At 55.5% G+C, this 12101-nt stretch overlaps 1 protein-coding gene across 1 annotated transcript; it reads right to left on the bottom strand.

Moving 5' to 3' along the window:
• Positions 1–488: 488 nt before the first annotated feature.
• LOC122913409 (ret finger protein-like 4A) lies at positions 489–4225 on the bottom strand. Its single transcript, XM_044260152.1, has 4 exons — positions 3825–4225; positions 1792–2315; positions 762–864; positions 489–553 (listed from the first exon to the last, which is right to left on the bottom strand). Exons 1-4 carry the CDS (start codon positions 4108–4110, stop codon positions 489–491), a joined length of 978 nt encoding a protein of 325 aa, XP_044116087.1. The 5' UTR covers positions 4111–4225.
• Between the last annotated feature and the right edge of the window lie 7876 nt (positions 4226–12101).

The raw sequence follows: 12101 nt of genomic DNA, 5'->3' as shown, positions 1-12101 counted from the left end.
AAGTGTTTCCCAGGCTGACTTGGGAGGGTGCGGGGCTGTGGCTGGGGTCAGGGGGCGGCAAAGGGTGGCCAGGTCAGCACCGCACCCCCGTGGTGCTCTTCTTCCGGGAGCCCTGTGGGCCTTTCTTCCACTTCCTTTGGAAAGACACCGAAGCAGCCCCTAACTCAGACCTTGGTTCGCTCTCCGGGAAGGCCGTGACAGTCTGCCTTTCTTTCCTTGTCACACGTGTCAGCATTCGCTCTGGGGTCAGTTCCTTTCCTTTCCTTCGGCATGAGTCCCCTGGGCTCCAAACACCTTTTGTCCCTACGCTCCTTCGTCTGTCCAGAAGCTGCAGGCCATCATGTCTCAGTAGCTCCTGCGTTTGCAGTGACCCCTCGTGATCCATGCTGAAGGAGTGCAGCCATCCAGATGTCCCTGCCCTGGGCTCGCTGGGCTCCGTGGAGCTGCTCTGACTGCCCCGTCATGGGTGTGTCTGCAGGGCCCCAGGGCTACAGGGGCAGGATGGCCGGGGTCTTGTCAGGGGAGCGCCTGGGCCTGCGACTGGCCCGTGGTACTGGAGACGGAGGCCCCCCTGCGCTGTGCTTGCAGGGGGGGACCCCAGCCCACAAGCCTGCAGGCCTGCACCCCGCTGGCGCTCGCCACTTCTAGGCACCTCAGTGCGCTTGTGCGCGCGCGGCCCACTGCTTCAGCCTAGCCTGTCTCGCGTGCCTTCTGTGTGCCCTCCGCTCACCTGTCTTAGCCAGCCTCTGTCTCTGCCTCACCTTCCCTTGAGAACTCGGTCTGCCCTCTGTGCAGAATGTCCTCTGGCGTGGCCCCCATGCGGCCCAGCCCTGCACCTCGGATCCCTCGCTCCTTCTGCGCTTTCTGTGTGCACACAGCCAGCGCTGGGCTATGAACCCTCTGGCATTCTGCACCTGATGCCCAGGTTGAGGTGGGCCAGCCAGGGTCAAGCTGCCTGCTGATTTTTGTAAATAAAGTTTTACTGGAACACAGCCCCATGTTTCCATATTCTCTAGGGCAGCTTCCACCTACAAAGGCAGCCTGAAGTAGTGGTGGCAGACACCACGGGGCTTTCTAGCCCAATGTAGTCACCACGGGACTAAGAAGGGGTGGCTCCCCCGCTGGCTCCCTGCGGCCCCTTGTCCTGGCGACGGCAGGCCTGTTGCTCCCGCCCCTGGGACAGCCCCCCTCTGTGCCCCCCTGCACAAGGGGGTATCTCTTGCTTTAAGGGGGCACACCTATGGTGCCAGGCTGTACCCCCATTCAGTGGAAGCCTTACCCCCGACTGCCCTGCCACCTTCTTCCCGTGTTCCACATGGTGTGCACACAAATGTGCATTTCAGCCCTTGGGGGAACTTCATACGTGCTCACCTGTATTTACTGTCTCTAGGTTTTGCTCACATATCACCTAGAAAGTTCATTAATCCGTTAGGCAACATCCACGTTTTTATTCAGTTTCTAACCTCCATTAACACTAAGTTAATACTGCATAAAATAGATACATTTGGAAATTGATTTGAAAAACCAGAACCCATTCATTGGAACAGAAACATGGAAAGTCCCAATGAGAACGACTGTGCGATACTTCATGCTTTAAAGGCACTTCTCCCTTGTCTGTTTAGTGCTCACGATTTGCCAACTCTACCATGTTTCTCGTCTGCTCTCTGTACTATCCACAGTAACAAGCAGGAAGGGTCTCAGCTCTGGCTGTGAGCACACAGGAATTCTCTAGAAACTGTGTTCTGTATCCAAACCCACTGGAGAGCAACTGGCAACAGCTGGATTCCTCACAGGACAGATTCTCAGGAAGCCTTGACCATCCGTGGTGGGACTCCCGGGAGCAAAAAACGGACGCAGCGGCCCCACAGCAGGGATTCCAGTGAAGGTGAAAATGTGGGCTCCATCACTCACGTGATAAAAAGAAACGGTGCCAAGATTCATGTCCAGGAAAATCCCTAGTCGGTGTAAGCGGGGGCTCACTGAGAGCATGGTCACAGGCCTGGTGCTGGCTTGGAAGAGATCTTTTCTCAAGCCCACCGTCCAGAAGCCAAGCTCTGCGGACAGTAGAATGGGCCCTTGTCGGTCAGCGGAGTCTCTGCAAACACCCACATCCCAGGCCTTGCTCATCCCCACGTCCACCTCCCAGTAGTGGCGGCCAGAGGGGAACCCAGGGGATCCCAGGACGCAGAGGGCATAGTCGAACCTCTGGGCCCCGGCGCTCTGAGTCTGTTTGGAATACCCACAGCAGACACTCCTCAAGTCCTCAGAAATGATGAGGTAGTGGTTGGCGGTGTCAACATCCAGGGTGACCTCGACTGGGGAGGGAAAACAAGCCAATAAGCAAACATGCACTCCACTACGAAGCCCCAAGGTCTCACCTGTCTTCTCTCCACCCCGTGCTTCCACCCTGATCAGAATTTACCTGGGGAGATGTCTCTGGCCCCTGATGAGGTCAGATGTAGAGAGAGAACGATCCTAATCAGAATGAGTCCCTCTGACTCCTACTAGGTGTTCTCTCCACATTAAATGCTCTGTTAAATTACAGGTGCCCCTTCCTTTGGCACAGATTACACATGAAGAGACCGTGCCCGTGTTTGTTCTCAACATGCAAACCAGTTCACATTCCATTGACAAACGGGCACCCGGCGAGTATGTGAATGGTGGCCACTATTATACTTGGCACAGAATGTTGAATCCGGAAGTTGCTCCCATCTTCGTTCTTGTCAATTACCTTCCTCGCTTCCTACTGTTAACAGGCAAATGCACCCCCGCCCTTGGCTTCCTGGGGTTGCAAACACACAAGGCTGGGGGTCCTGAGAGGAGCCGGGTGAACTCTGGGCAGCCCAGGCTGAGGAAGGGCCCCCAGGGACATGAGTGGGGGTGTGCTGGGGTCTGGCAGTGACTTAGTCGCAGGGCATGGCTCTGAGGGCAGGGAGGATGGGAGCACAGGGACTTTCTGGGTTGCCTACACACCAGGAGGCTAGGAGGCTATCCTAAGGGGACCACGTGGATGGAGACAACACAACAGAAATAAACCCTCTGGGGGCATCTGGGCGGCTGGGTCGTTAAGCGGCTCCCTTCAGTTCAGGTTATGATCCCAAGGTTCTGGGATCGAGTCCTGTATCTGGCTCCCTGCTTAGCGGGATGCCTGCTTCTCCCTTTCCCACTGCTTGTGTTCCCTCTCGCTCTTTCTGTCAAATAAATAAAATCTTAAACAAACAACAACAAAAAACCAAGAAAGAAGCCCTCTGGACCAGAGCCCAAGTCTTTCACTTGGCGCCCTGACACCCAGCTCTGTGGAAGATGCTCCCTTTTTGACCATCCCAGGGACTTGACAAGACTTGTCACGTTTCAGGGACAGGGTTCACCATCACAAATTCGAGTTGCACGGGGCTAGAGTGCACTCAGAACTCAAGGCGACGCCTGTCCTTCACAAGGACACTGGACTGCTCACACGCCCTTCAGACCAAGGGACCCACCACTCTTCAGGATCCATCATAGGAGAGCAGGGACAGAGCCAGAAGGAGCAGGGACTCAGCCAGCTCCAGGGAGGCTGGGAGGTCCTGCCTGGCCTCCTTGAGCCAGTGAGCTGTGCAGCTGAGCTGGGAGAACGCACCCTAACTCAGGGATGTGAGAGAGTCAGGTGTGATTTCTCTTAGGTGCAGGTCAGGGTCAAGCTTCCCTTCTTATAGGTGGTTCTAATCTATACTTCTGGGTAAGTAAAGCAAAGATCAGCGTTGCCACCCATGCCCTTGTGTGATGGAGAGCTATAGGCAAGTTGCGTTTTCCGGGACTCTTGGCGGAGGGGGGGGGGCAGGCCATACCTTGGAACTTGTGCACGTTTGGGTTCATGTGCAGAACGGCTTTCAGCTGGGGCTCCAACTCCCTGATCCTGGAGACCAGCCTCCCAAGATGCGTGCCTGGCCTGAGGTCCTTCCTCCGAGAAACAGCGGAGCAGGAGGGACACCGGAAACCCTCCCCGCTGGGCTCCCTCTGTAGGGAGTCGAAGCAGTGGAGGCAGCAGGTGAAGCCACACTTCAGGTACACGGGCACCTCCAGGTAAGTCAGGCACACAGGACACCTGCTTGAGTCTTGCAAGTGTGCGGCCATGACCACTGTGTGAGGAAAGGCAGCAGGTGAGATCTTCCAGGAGGCAGAGGGACATCAGGCCTTGGGCCCCTGACACCTCGACGTGTGTGGTCATTTGCTGTCCCTACAACCAGTTTGCATCCGGGCAAACAGGACTCATGGCCTGGGGCTTCTGATGCTGGTTGGAGCGAAGGACGGGACCCACTGTCTGGCTCCAGGCGAGGTGCTGAGAGGGTCTGTGCCGTACCACTGACCGTGTTCCCCCGGCTGTATCTTTCCTCATTGAGCCTTACTCGACCTCAGGATGCCTGTGCCTCCACTCCCCTTACCCCAGTCTGACCACACCCCTCCCCCTCCCCTCTGGCAGCCACCTGTTTGTCCTCTGTATTTGCGGTTGGTTGCGGACATTTGAGAAATGCGAAAGAAATTCTGTGGGGTTGCGCTCACCTCAGTCCTGCTCTCCCCCGTTCTCCCTTTGATGGCAGTTCTGAAGTGAGCGCCCCAGGAGTGTTTTTTATTAGGGAGGCTTCCCTGCCCACACCCTCCCTAATCCTATCATCCTATCAGAGTTCACACTGCCTTTAGTGGGACTTTTCTCATACGTCAGAGAGGCCGCCACAAACAAAGAAGGTAATTGTATCATAAAAGTGTTACTTTTTCAAGATTTTATTTATGTATTTGACAGAGAGAGACACAGCGAGAGAGGAAACACAAGCAGGGGCAGTGGGAGAGGGAGAACCAGGCTTCCTGCTGAGCAGGGAGCCTGATGCGGGGCTCAATCCCAGGACCCGGGGATCATGACCTGAGCCAAAGGCAGAGCTTAACGAAGGAGCCACCCAGGCGCCCCAATAAATAAAATCTTTAAAAAATATTTTGAAATTCAGCTCAGAAATATAAGTATAAAATACATATATCTTCCCAGTGCAAGTTGAGGTTTGCTTTTTGTTAGCTATTTTCCTACTTATTTTGTCCTGGATCCTCCACGTGTAAAGAGCCTGCTCTTTAGAAAACAGGATCTGCTTTGTGAGTGACAGCGCTGGCACGTCTAACAACGTCTGGTACATGAAGTGACTCTAACACCTGAGTTGGGTCCACTCCCAAATCAGCCGTCCCCCAGGTGGCCCCCTTGTGCTTCCCTGCTCTGATGCGGAATTCCTGCCTCCATCCTGCTCTCTCAAACCCCCTCCAGAGGTCCAGGACTCCTCAGATAGCAGGACTGCTCCGTTTTTGCAAACCTTTATGTCGGCTGGGGCCTGGGGCCATCCTGATGATCCAGTCTTCACAAGGCTATTTCAAATCACTGCGGTTTAAACTCTCAGGTACATAATGTCCCACTCTTCCTTCTGCCTGGAGATACTTTAATTATGTTTGATCTGGCGAAACTCCAAGGAAGGCACGGCCCCCTGACTGTTCCTTCCTATCAGAGCCTTCCTGTGGTCCCGTGACGATCATTCCTCCGCCTGGGGCTGTCAGCACACCCTCCCAGAATCCGGCTCTACAGAGCTGTGCTGTTCTTTGCTGGCCGTGTTGAGACAACTGCTTGGGAAAGCTGGGCCAGTGGCTTCATTGCCGACCTGAAATCATAAGAGTGTCAGGCACATCGCCGCAGCGGAATGGAGTACAAGCCAACTTAATGGCTTGCGCCTTGACCTAATCATTGACACTTGATTTACTCACTTAATCTTTCAATGATTAAGTTTAAATTTTAAAGTCAATCTGGTCTCTTTTTCATGTTTCTTCCCCCCCACCTGCCCCGGATTTTTATCCTCCAAACAAAAATCCCTCATTACCTGGATGTCACCTAAAACAAAAATTACATCATAATGAGCAGATATCTGTCCGAAAAAGACATCCAAATGGCCAACAGGATTTTGAAGTTATGACCTGAATTCTACACATCAATTTTTTTTCTGGGCAAGAAACAAAACTGTTTAATATGCAGATGGCATGACCATCTATGTAGAAATTTCTGAGGCATGTGAGGCACACGACACACAAAAAAGTGTTCAGCGTCACTTGGCATCAGGGAAATACAAATCACCACAGTGAGATCCCACCTCATCTAGTCAGAATGGCTAAAATTAACAAGTCAGGAAATGACAGATGCTGGTGAAGATGCAGAGAAAGGGGAACCCTCCTACACTGTTGGTGGGAATGCAGGCTGGTGCAGCCACTCTGGAAAACAGCATGGAGGTTCCTCAAAAAGTTGAAAATAGAGTTACCCTATGACCCAACAATTGCACTACTGGGTATTTACCCTAAAGATACAAATGTAGTGATCCGAAGGGGGCACATACACCCCAATGTTCATAGCAGCAATGTCCAGAATAGCCAAACTATGGAAAGAGCTGAGATGTCCTTCAAGAGACGAATGGATAAACAAGATGTGGTCCATATGTACAAAGGAATGTTCCTCAGCCATCAGGAAGGATGCATACCCATCATCTGCATCGACGTGGACGGGACTGGAGGGAATTTTGTTAAGTGAGGTAAGGCAGGCAGAGAAAGACAATGATCATATGGCATCATTCATATGTGAAACATAAGCAATAGCATGGAGGGGTCATAGGGAAAGAGAGGGAAATCAGAGGGGGAAGAGGGGGAAGTCAGAGAAGCTCTGGACTCAGGGAAACAAATGGGGCTTCAGAAGGGTGGGGGGAGGGGGTAACCGGGTGATGGGCATTGGGGAGGGCACGCGCTGTGATGAGCACAGGGTGTTATACTGAACTAATGAATCGTGGAACATTGCTTCAAGGACTCATTTTGTACTACAGGTGGTTAGCTGAACATAAAATGTAATTGGTTTTTATATATTGACCTATATCCTGACTTCACCAAACTCACTTACTAGTTCTAGCTGTTTTTTTTTCCATATGCCTCAAAATTTTCTACATAGATGGTTATGCCATCTGCATATTAAACAGTTTTGTTTCTTGCCCAGAAAAAAAACTGATGTGTAGAATTCAGGTCATAACTTCAAAATCCTGACATAAATAAGGTCCACTGACACACACAAACACATACCGAGATGCTCACAGAGAAAAATGGTCAATGGTGTAATGATATTATGATTTAATGACCCTATTTTTTTTTTCCTTTCTGAAATCCTACTGCAGTAGGACACAATTGCCTCTGTATTCCTCTGGAGATTTTGGGGTCATTTTTCTTTGTTTTGTAGCGTGTGTGTGTATGTGAGGCATCAAGGAAAGAGAAAAAATGTTAGTGAGATGAATTATATTTAATCTTCCAGTCTCAAAAGTAGTTTGGTGGAACATACGTGATCCATTTTTCCCATTTGACACTGTAATACCTTTTTTTCATATCCCTGGTAGTGATAGATAATCAGAACAGGGAAACAAATATTGTGTGCCATAATCATTGTTTCTACTGTTACTGTTACTACTACTGACAGGATATGGGAATTAACTTTGTTTTGGCCACTGTGATCAATAGTTGACGTGAAATTCACATCGTGGTCACTCCGAGGTCATTTTAGTGTCCTGCTGTATAATCAGAAGGCTGCTGACTTTTCGGAAGGTGTATCACCAGATGCTCTGATAAATACTATTAAGCATTCTCAAAAGCTCACTGGTGATTTCCTTGCAATTTTAATGAGTTAGATGATCTTATACATTTGAACATGAGTTTGCATTTTCTCCTTTCTTCTTTTAGGTTAATGAATTATGGTGACAGAAAAATCCTAAATTCTAAGAGAGGTACAGTATGCCCACCTCCTTTCACTTACTTGTTTACTAAGTGCATGTTAACACTTTTTGTGGGTCAATCATATTTTCTCACAAGACAAGCATGGTTCTTTTTTTTAAAATATTTTATTTACTTATTTAACAGAGAGAGATCACAAGTAGGCAGAGAGGCAGGCAGAGAGAGAGAGAGGAGAAAGCAGGCTTCCCAAGGAGTGGAGAGCCCCCTCACAGAGACCCAGGTGAGTGGGTGGCCAGGCTGAGCGCCAGGCCTGTCGGACCCAGCACACTTCCTGTGGTGGTTGTAGCAGGGACAAGGGGGTCAGCAGCCCTGAGGGGCAGAACGAGGCTGCCACGGGGAGGGTGATGGGGTTGTGCAGGACCAAATCCTGGGCTTGGGTTCTGGACTGAGCGTCCAGAGAGCGGGACATGCCACCACCAGGTCTTCGTCTGGCCGTGGGCTGCCGGGGGACCTGGCAGGCAAGCCAGCTGCCAGACAGGGGGCTGAAGGCCCCTTGTGAAGGCGAGAAAAATCTGCAGACGCTGGGGCCAGTGGCCATGGCTACAATCGCCCTGAGGAGGCCGTTCCCTTTGCTGGTGGGGAGGCGGGCTGGTAGGGGTCCCCACCTGCCCCTTTGCTGCTGCCGCCCTGCAGGGAGGGAGTCCTGAGTTGCAGGTCCCGCCCAGGTGCCCTGCAGGCCCCGTACCATGCATGGCGTGGGTCTCCAATCTCATCAGCTGGGCCAGGGCCCAGAAGGCGTCTTCCTCACCCAGGAACATCAGGAGGAGTCCCACAATGTCACTCATCCCCTGACAGTAACCCACCTCCTGCAAGAGCCCGACCCTATGGAATGGGGCCACCTCACAGTGGGGAGGTCAGGACAAGGGAACTGCCCTCCCTACCCAGGTCCCGATCCTCCCACGGGCTCTTCAGGACCCAGCCAAGAGGTTTAGCACCACAGCGGTGCAGGCCAGAGCCCCTGGCACCCAGCGGTCAGGGACTCAGGGGACGTCCCTCCCCTGCACTGAGGTCTGCACCCCAGCCCGGCTTCAGTCCTAGGGTGCAGGGCCCCTCCATTGCAGTCTCTGGGGCCATGGGAATTGGAGTCCCAACTAGGAGTCCCGCCTGCTCAGGCATCCTGGAGACAAAGGGCACCTGCGGGGCAGGAGGGCTGGCGGCAGGGACACTCACGGGGTTGTAGACCGAATAGGCCAGGAGGACGTGAAACATGGTTCGCTGCCTGGGGACAGGAGAGCAGGGTGGGTGGCCCTTGTCTGACCGAGCCACATGGGAGCAACCCCCGCCCCCTGGAGCAGAGTGCAGCCCCAGGGAACCCGCGGTCTTTAGCCAGGCTTGCGGGGGGGGGGCACTTGCGGAGGGGGATGCGGGTGGTGAGCACGGGACCTGGGGTGGGGCCTGGTGGTATTTGGGGGTTCACGGTCCCGGCTATCTTTACAGTGTCCACTGTTGAAAATACAATGCCAGTCCACGCAGAAACACACCCAGTGTGCTGTCCCCTTGATCGTGTGCCCCTAGTCCGTCCATGTGTTCCTCACCCAGCTGAGTCTGTGCTGCCAGTCCCCCAGCTCCCCGTAGTGCCCCCTGCCACGACCCCACACTCTGGCTCGGCTCCCCTCCTATGTGTTCCACGCCAACCTTTGGGTTCCGCTCACATGGCTTCCCCACCAGGCCTTGGCCCGATGCCCACCCCATCGCAGCAGCCCTGGGGGGTGGGTAGGGACCCCTGGGTCCTCCCTCCCACGTTCACCATGTGGCCGAGACCACGTTTGCTGCCATTCCTCCCCCTCTCCTCAGAAACCTCGCGTTCCCCACTCAGAAGCCCCCTGGGTCACGCCTGACCCCCCGAGGAGCTCCCGTTCCCCCAGAGCCTTGCTTGTCCCCCAGCCTCACCTGACGCCATAGCGGTCTCGGAACTTGATGTGGTTCCGGAAGGTCTGGTTCACTCCAGGTCAATTTGTCTGATGTCCTTTGCAGGATAGTTGGGCCCGCTCCTTCATTTTCTGGGGGCAGAACCAGGGAGGAGGAGCCAGCAGCAGCACACAGAACCCCAAGCGCCACCAACGGCCCCCGAAGCAGAGAGTGTCCCGAGCCGCCCTCGGCTGTGTCCTGCAGACACCTCCTTCCAAGGTCTCTGAGGCGTGCCCCCCCCCCCCAGCAGCCCACCGTGCCCTGGCTGCCCACATCAGGGATCGTGTTGGCAGACCTGGGGGCTGAGGAAACTCCTGAGGGTCAGCCCTCGGGTCTTCTCCTCCCCCGCACAGAGCCCTGTCCTCCAGGACGGAGCGCCAGCCAGGGCCCTGACTAGCCTCTCCTCACGGGGTGTCCTAGGCTCTTGCACAGGCCTCCTCCATAGGCCACCCCTCTGCTGAGGGCGCAAGGGCTTACCTCGTACAGCCCCTGGTGGGTATACTTGACCTTTGGAATATTGAGCCGCAGGGCCCACACCTGACCCCTCACCTGGGGAGGGAACCCTTTATAGAGGCGCCGACGCATCTGCAGGAGAGAAAGCAGTGCTGGGACCCAGATAAAGGCCCGCCCCGCCAGGCCTGGGAGCAAGAGGCATCAGGAACCTTTTGGCTTTGGCTCCGTGGCGTTCCCCGAGAGGCTGGGTCTCCTCGGAGCTGGGCCCTGTCTCCCACGAGGAGGGCACTGGGCCCTGAACCGTCGCTTCCTCTGGTGCCAGCTTGGAACTGGGGAGGCTGGGGCTCTGCCAGCAGACTCACCCCAGACAGGGGCACTCCCGTGGGGTCGGGATCCAGGGGAGGCTGAGGGCTTTAGCCCCACCCCTATGGGACAGATACCGTCTGCGGTTTCAGGGCACTGACCTTCTCGCTGGGCCTGTAGTGGTCCCAGTTGCGTAGCATTTTCACCCACTTGTCGGCCCTGCGGGTCTCCTGGCGATGTTGCTGGAACAGGAGAAGGGGGGCAGCGGATAAGCCGCGTGGAGCGGGATACCGGCCCATGGGCAGCGTCCAGAAGCCCTGGGGGCCGGGATTGTGTTGGGAACAGACTGAGAGGGGCCTGAGAGGCAAAGGGCTGCTCCCGCTCTCAAGTGTCCGGGGCTCAGGCGCATTCCTGGCCACATGCGGATTCCTGGGACAGGGGCTTTGGGACCGAGCCCTGTGGACAGCTTTGGGGACTGGGTCTACCGTCACCGGCCCCACACCTACAGACAGTGTCCTGCCCATGCCCCTGGATAGGCTGGTACCTTGGGTTCTCTGGGGCTGAGGCCGGGCAGCTCCTTCTCCCTGGAAGGCAAGAGAAACAGAGTCCTGAGCACCAGGCACCCAGCCCTGGAGCTCCCAAGACCCAGGAGTGGAGGCCTGACCCCGGGGAGGGCTGGGGCTGCCAGCTGCCTGTAGCTCTGGCGGGGGCAGCAGCATCCCGCCTGGGGCGTGAGAAGGTGGTTGCTGCCAGGTGGGCTGGGCAGGTGTCCCTCAGCTGTCCCCTAGGAGGGACCTGCTCCTAAAGTGGGATGGGTCACTCCTAGTCCTGTCACTGCTGCCTGGGTGTCCCCTGTGACCATCCGTCTGAGGACACCACAGGCTCACGGGGCCTGCGGGCCCAGTGTCTAACCTGCCACTCCCTCACTGTGTCCAACACCCTGCTGTCCCGACTCCACCCGTCTTGCTGGTCACTTCTGCCTCTCTGGCCCCTTGTCTTGTCAGAGCCATGGGCACGACCCCAACCTCCCACCGATCTCCACAGCCACTGGGCACTGGGTGGCGATCAGGGTCTGAGGACCTGTGAGTAGCGTGGCATCCGAACATGGAGTCCCCGGCCACGGTGAGGTCTCGTGGGGCCCCTCGGCCTAACAGCCTCCATCCCTCATAGCAAGGCCACTGTGCCCTCCCCTGCCCTGGTTCTCCCCTCTAGGACAGCCTCCTGTCCCTCTCTGTGCCCCTCGCCCAGGTGGGTCGACCCCTCCCTCTGCTGCCCATCACCCCTCGCTGACCTGGCCTTGTCCCTGGCATCATCCTGTTATCCCCCAGAAGCCTTCGGGAGCTGTGGCGGGCCTGGCCTGGGGGTGTCACCGAAGGTACCCCTCAGCCCTCGCCCCAGACCACACTACCCTCCTCTGGAAAGGACGCCACCGTCCCAGAGCCCCTCACCCTCTGTAGTCCCAGCTGTACTGACTGGACACACAGACAGAATGCAGGAGGCAGGCCCTGGGCCTTCCCGAAACAGGTGTGGATGCCTCCCGTTGCGGTGCCCAGGGGTCCAGCCCAAGTCCCAGCTCCATTCCTGCCCCAATCTCGGTCTGCCTCCCGGGTCACCCATCTCCAGCC

This window comes from Neovison vison, chromosome 7 (assembly GCF_020171115.1).
Source record: "Neovison vison isolate M4711 chromosome 7, ASM_NN_V1, whole genome shotgun sequence".
In the NCBI taxonomy this organism is placed as follows: domain Eukaryota; kingdom Metazoa; phylum Chordata; class Mammalia; order Carnivora; family Mustelidae; genus Neogale; species Neogale vison.
Note: the sequence above shows the minus strand (reverse complement) of the source record. Positions and strands in the feature narration are given on the sequence as shown.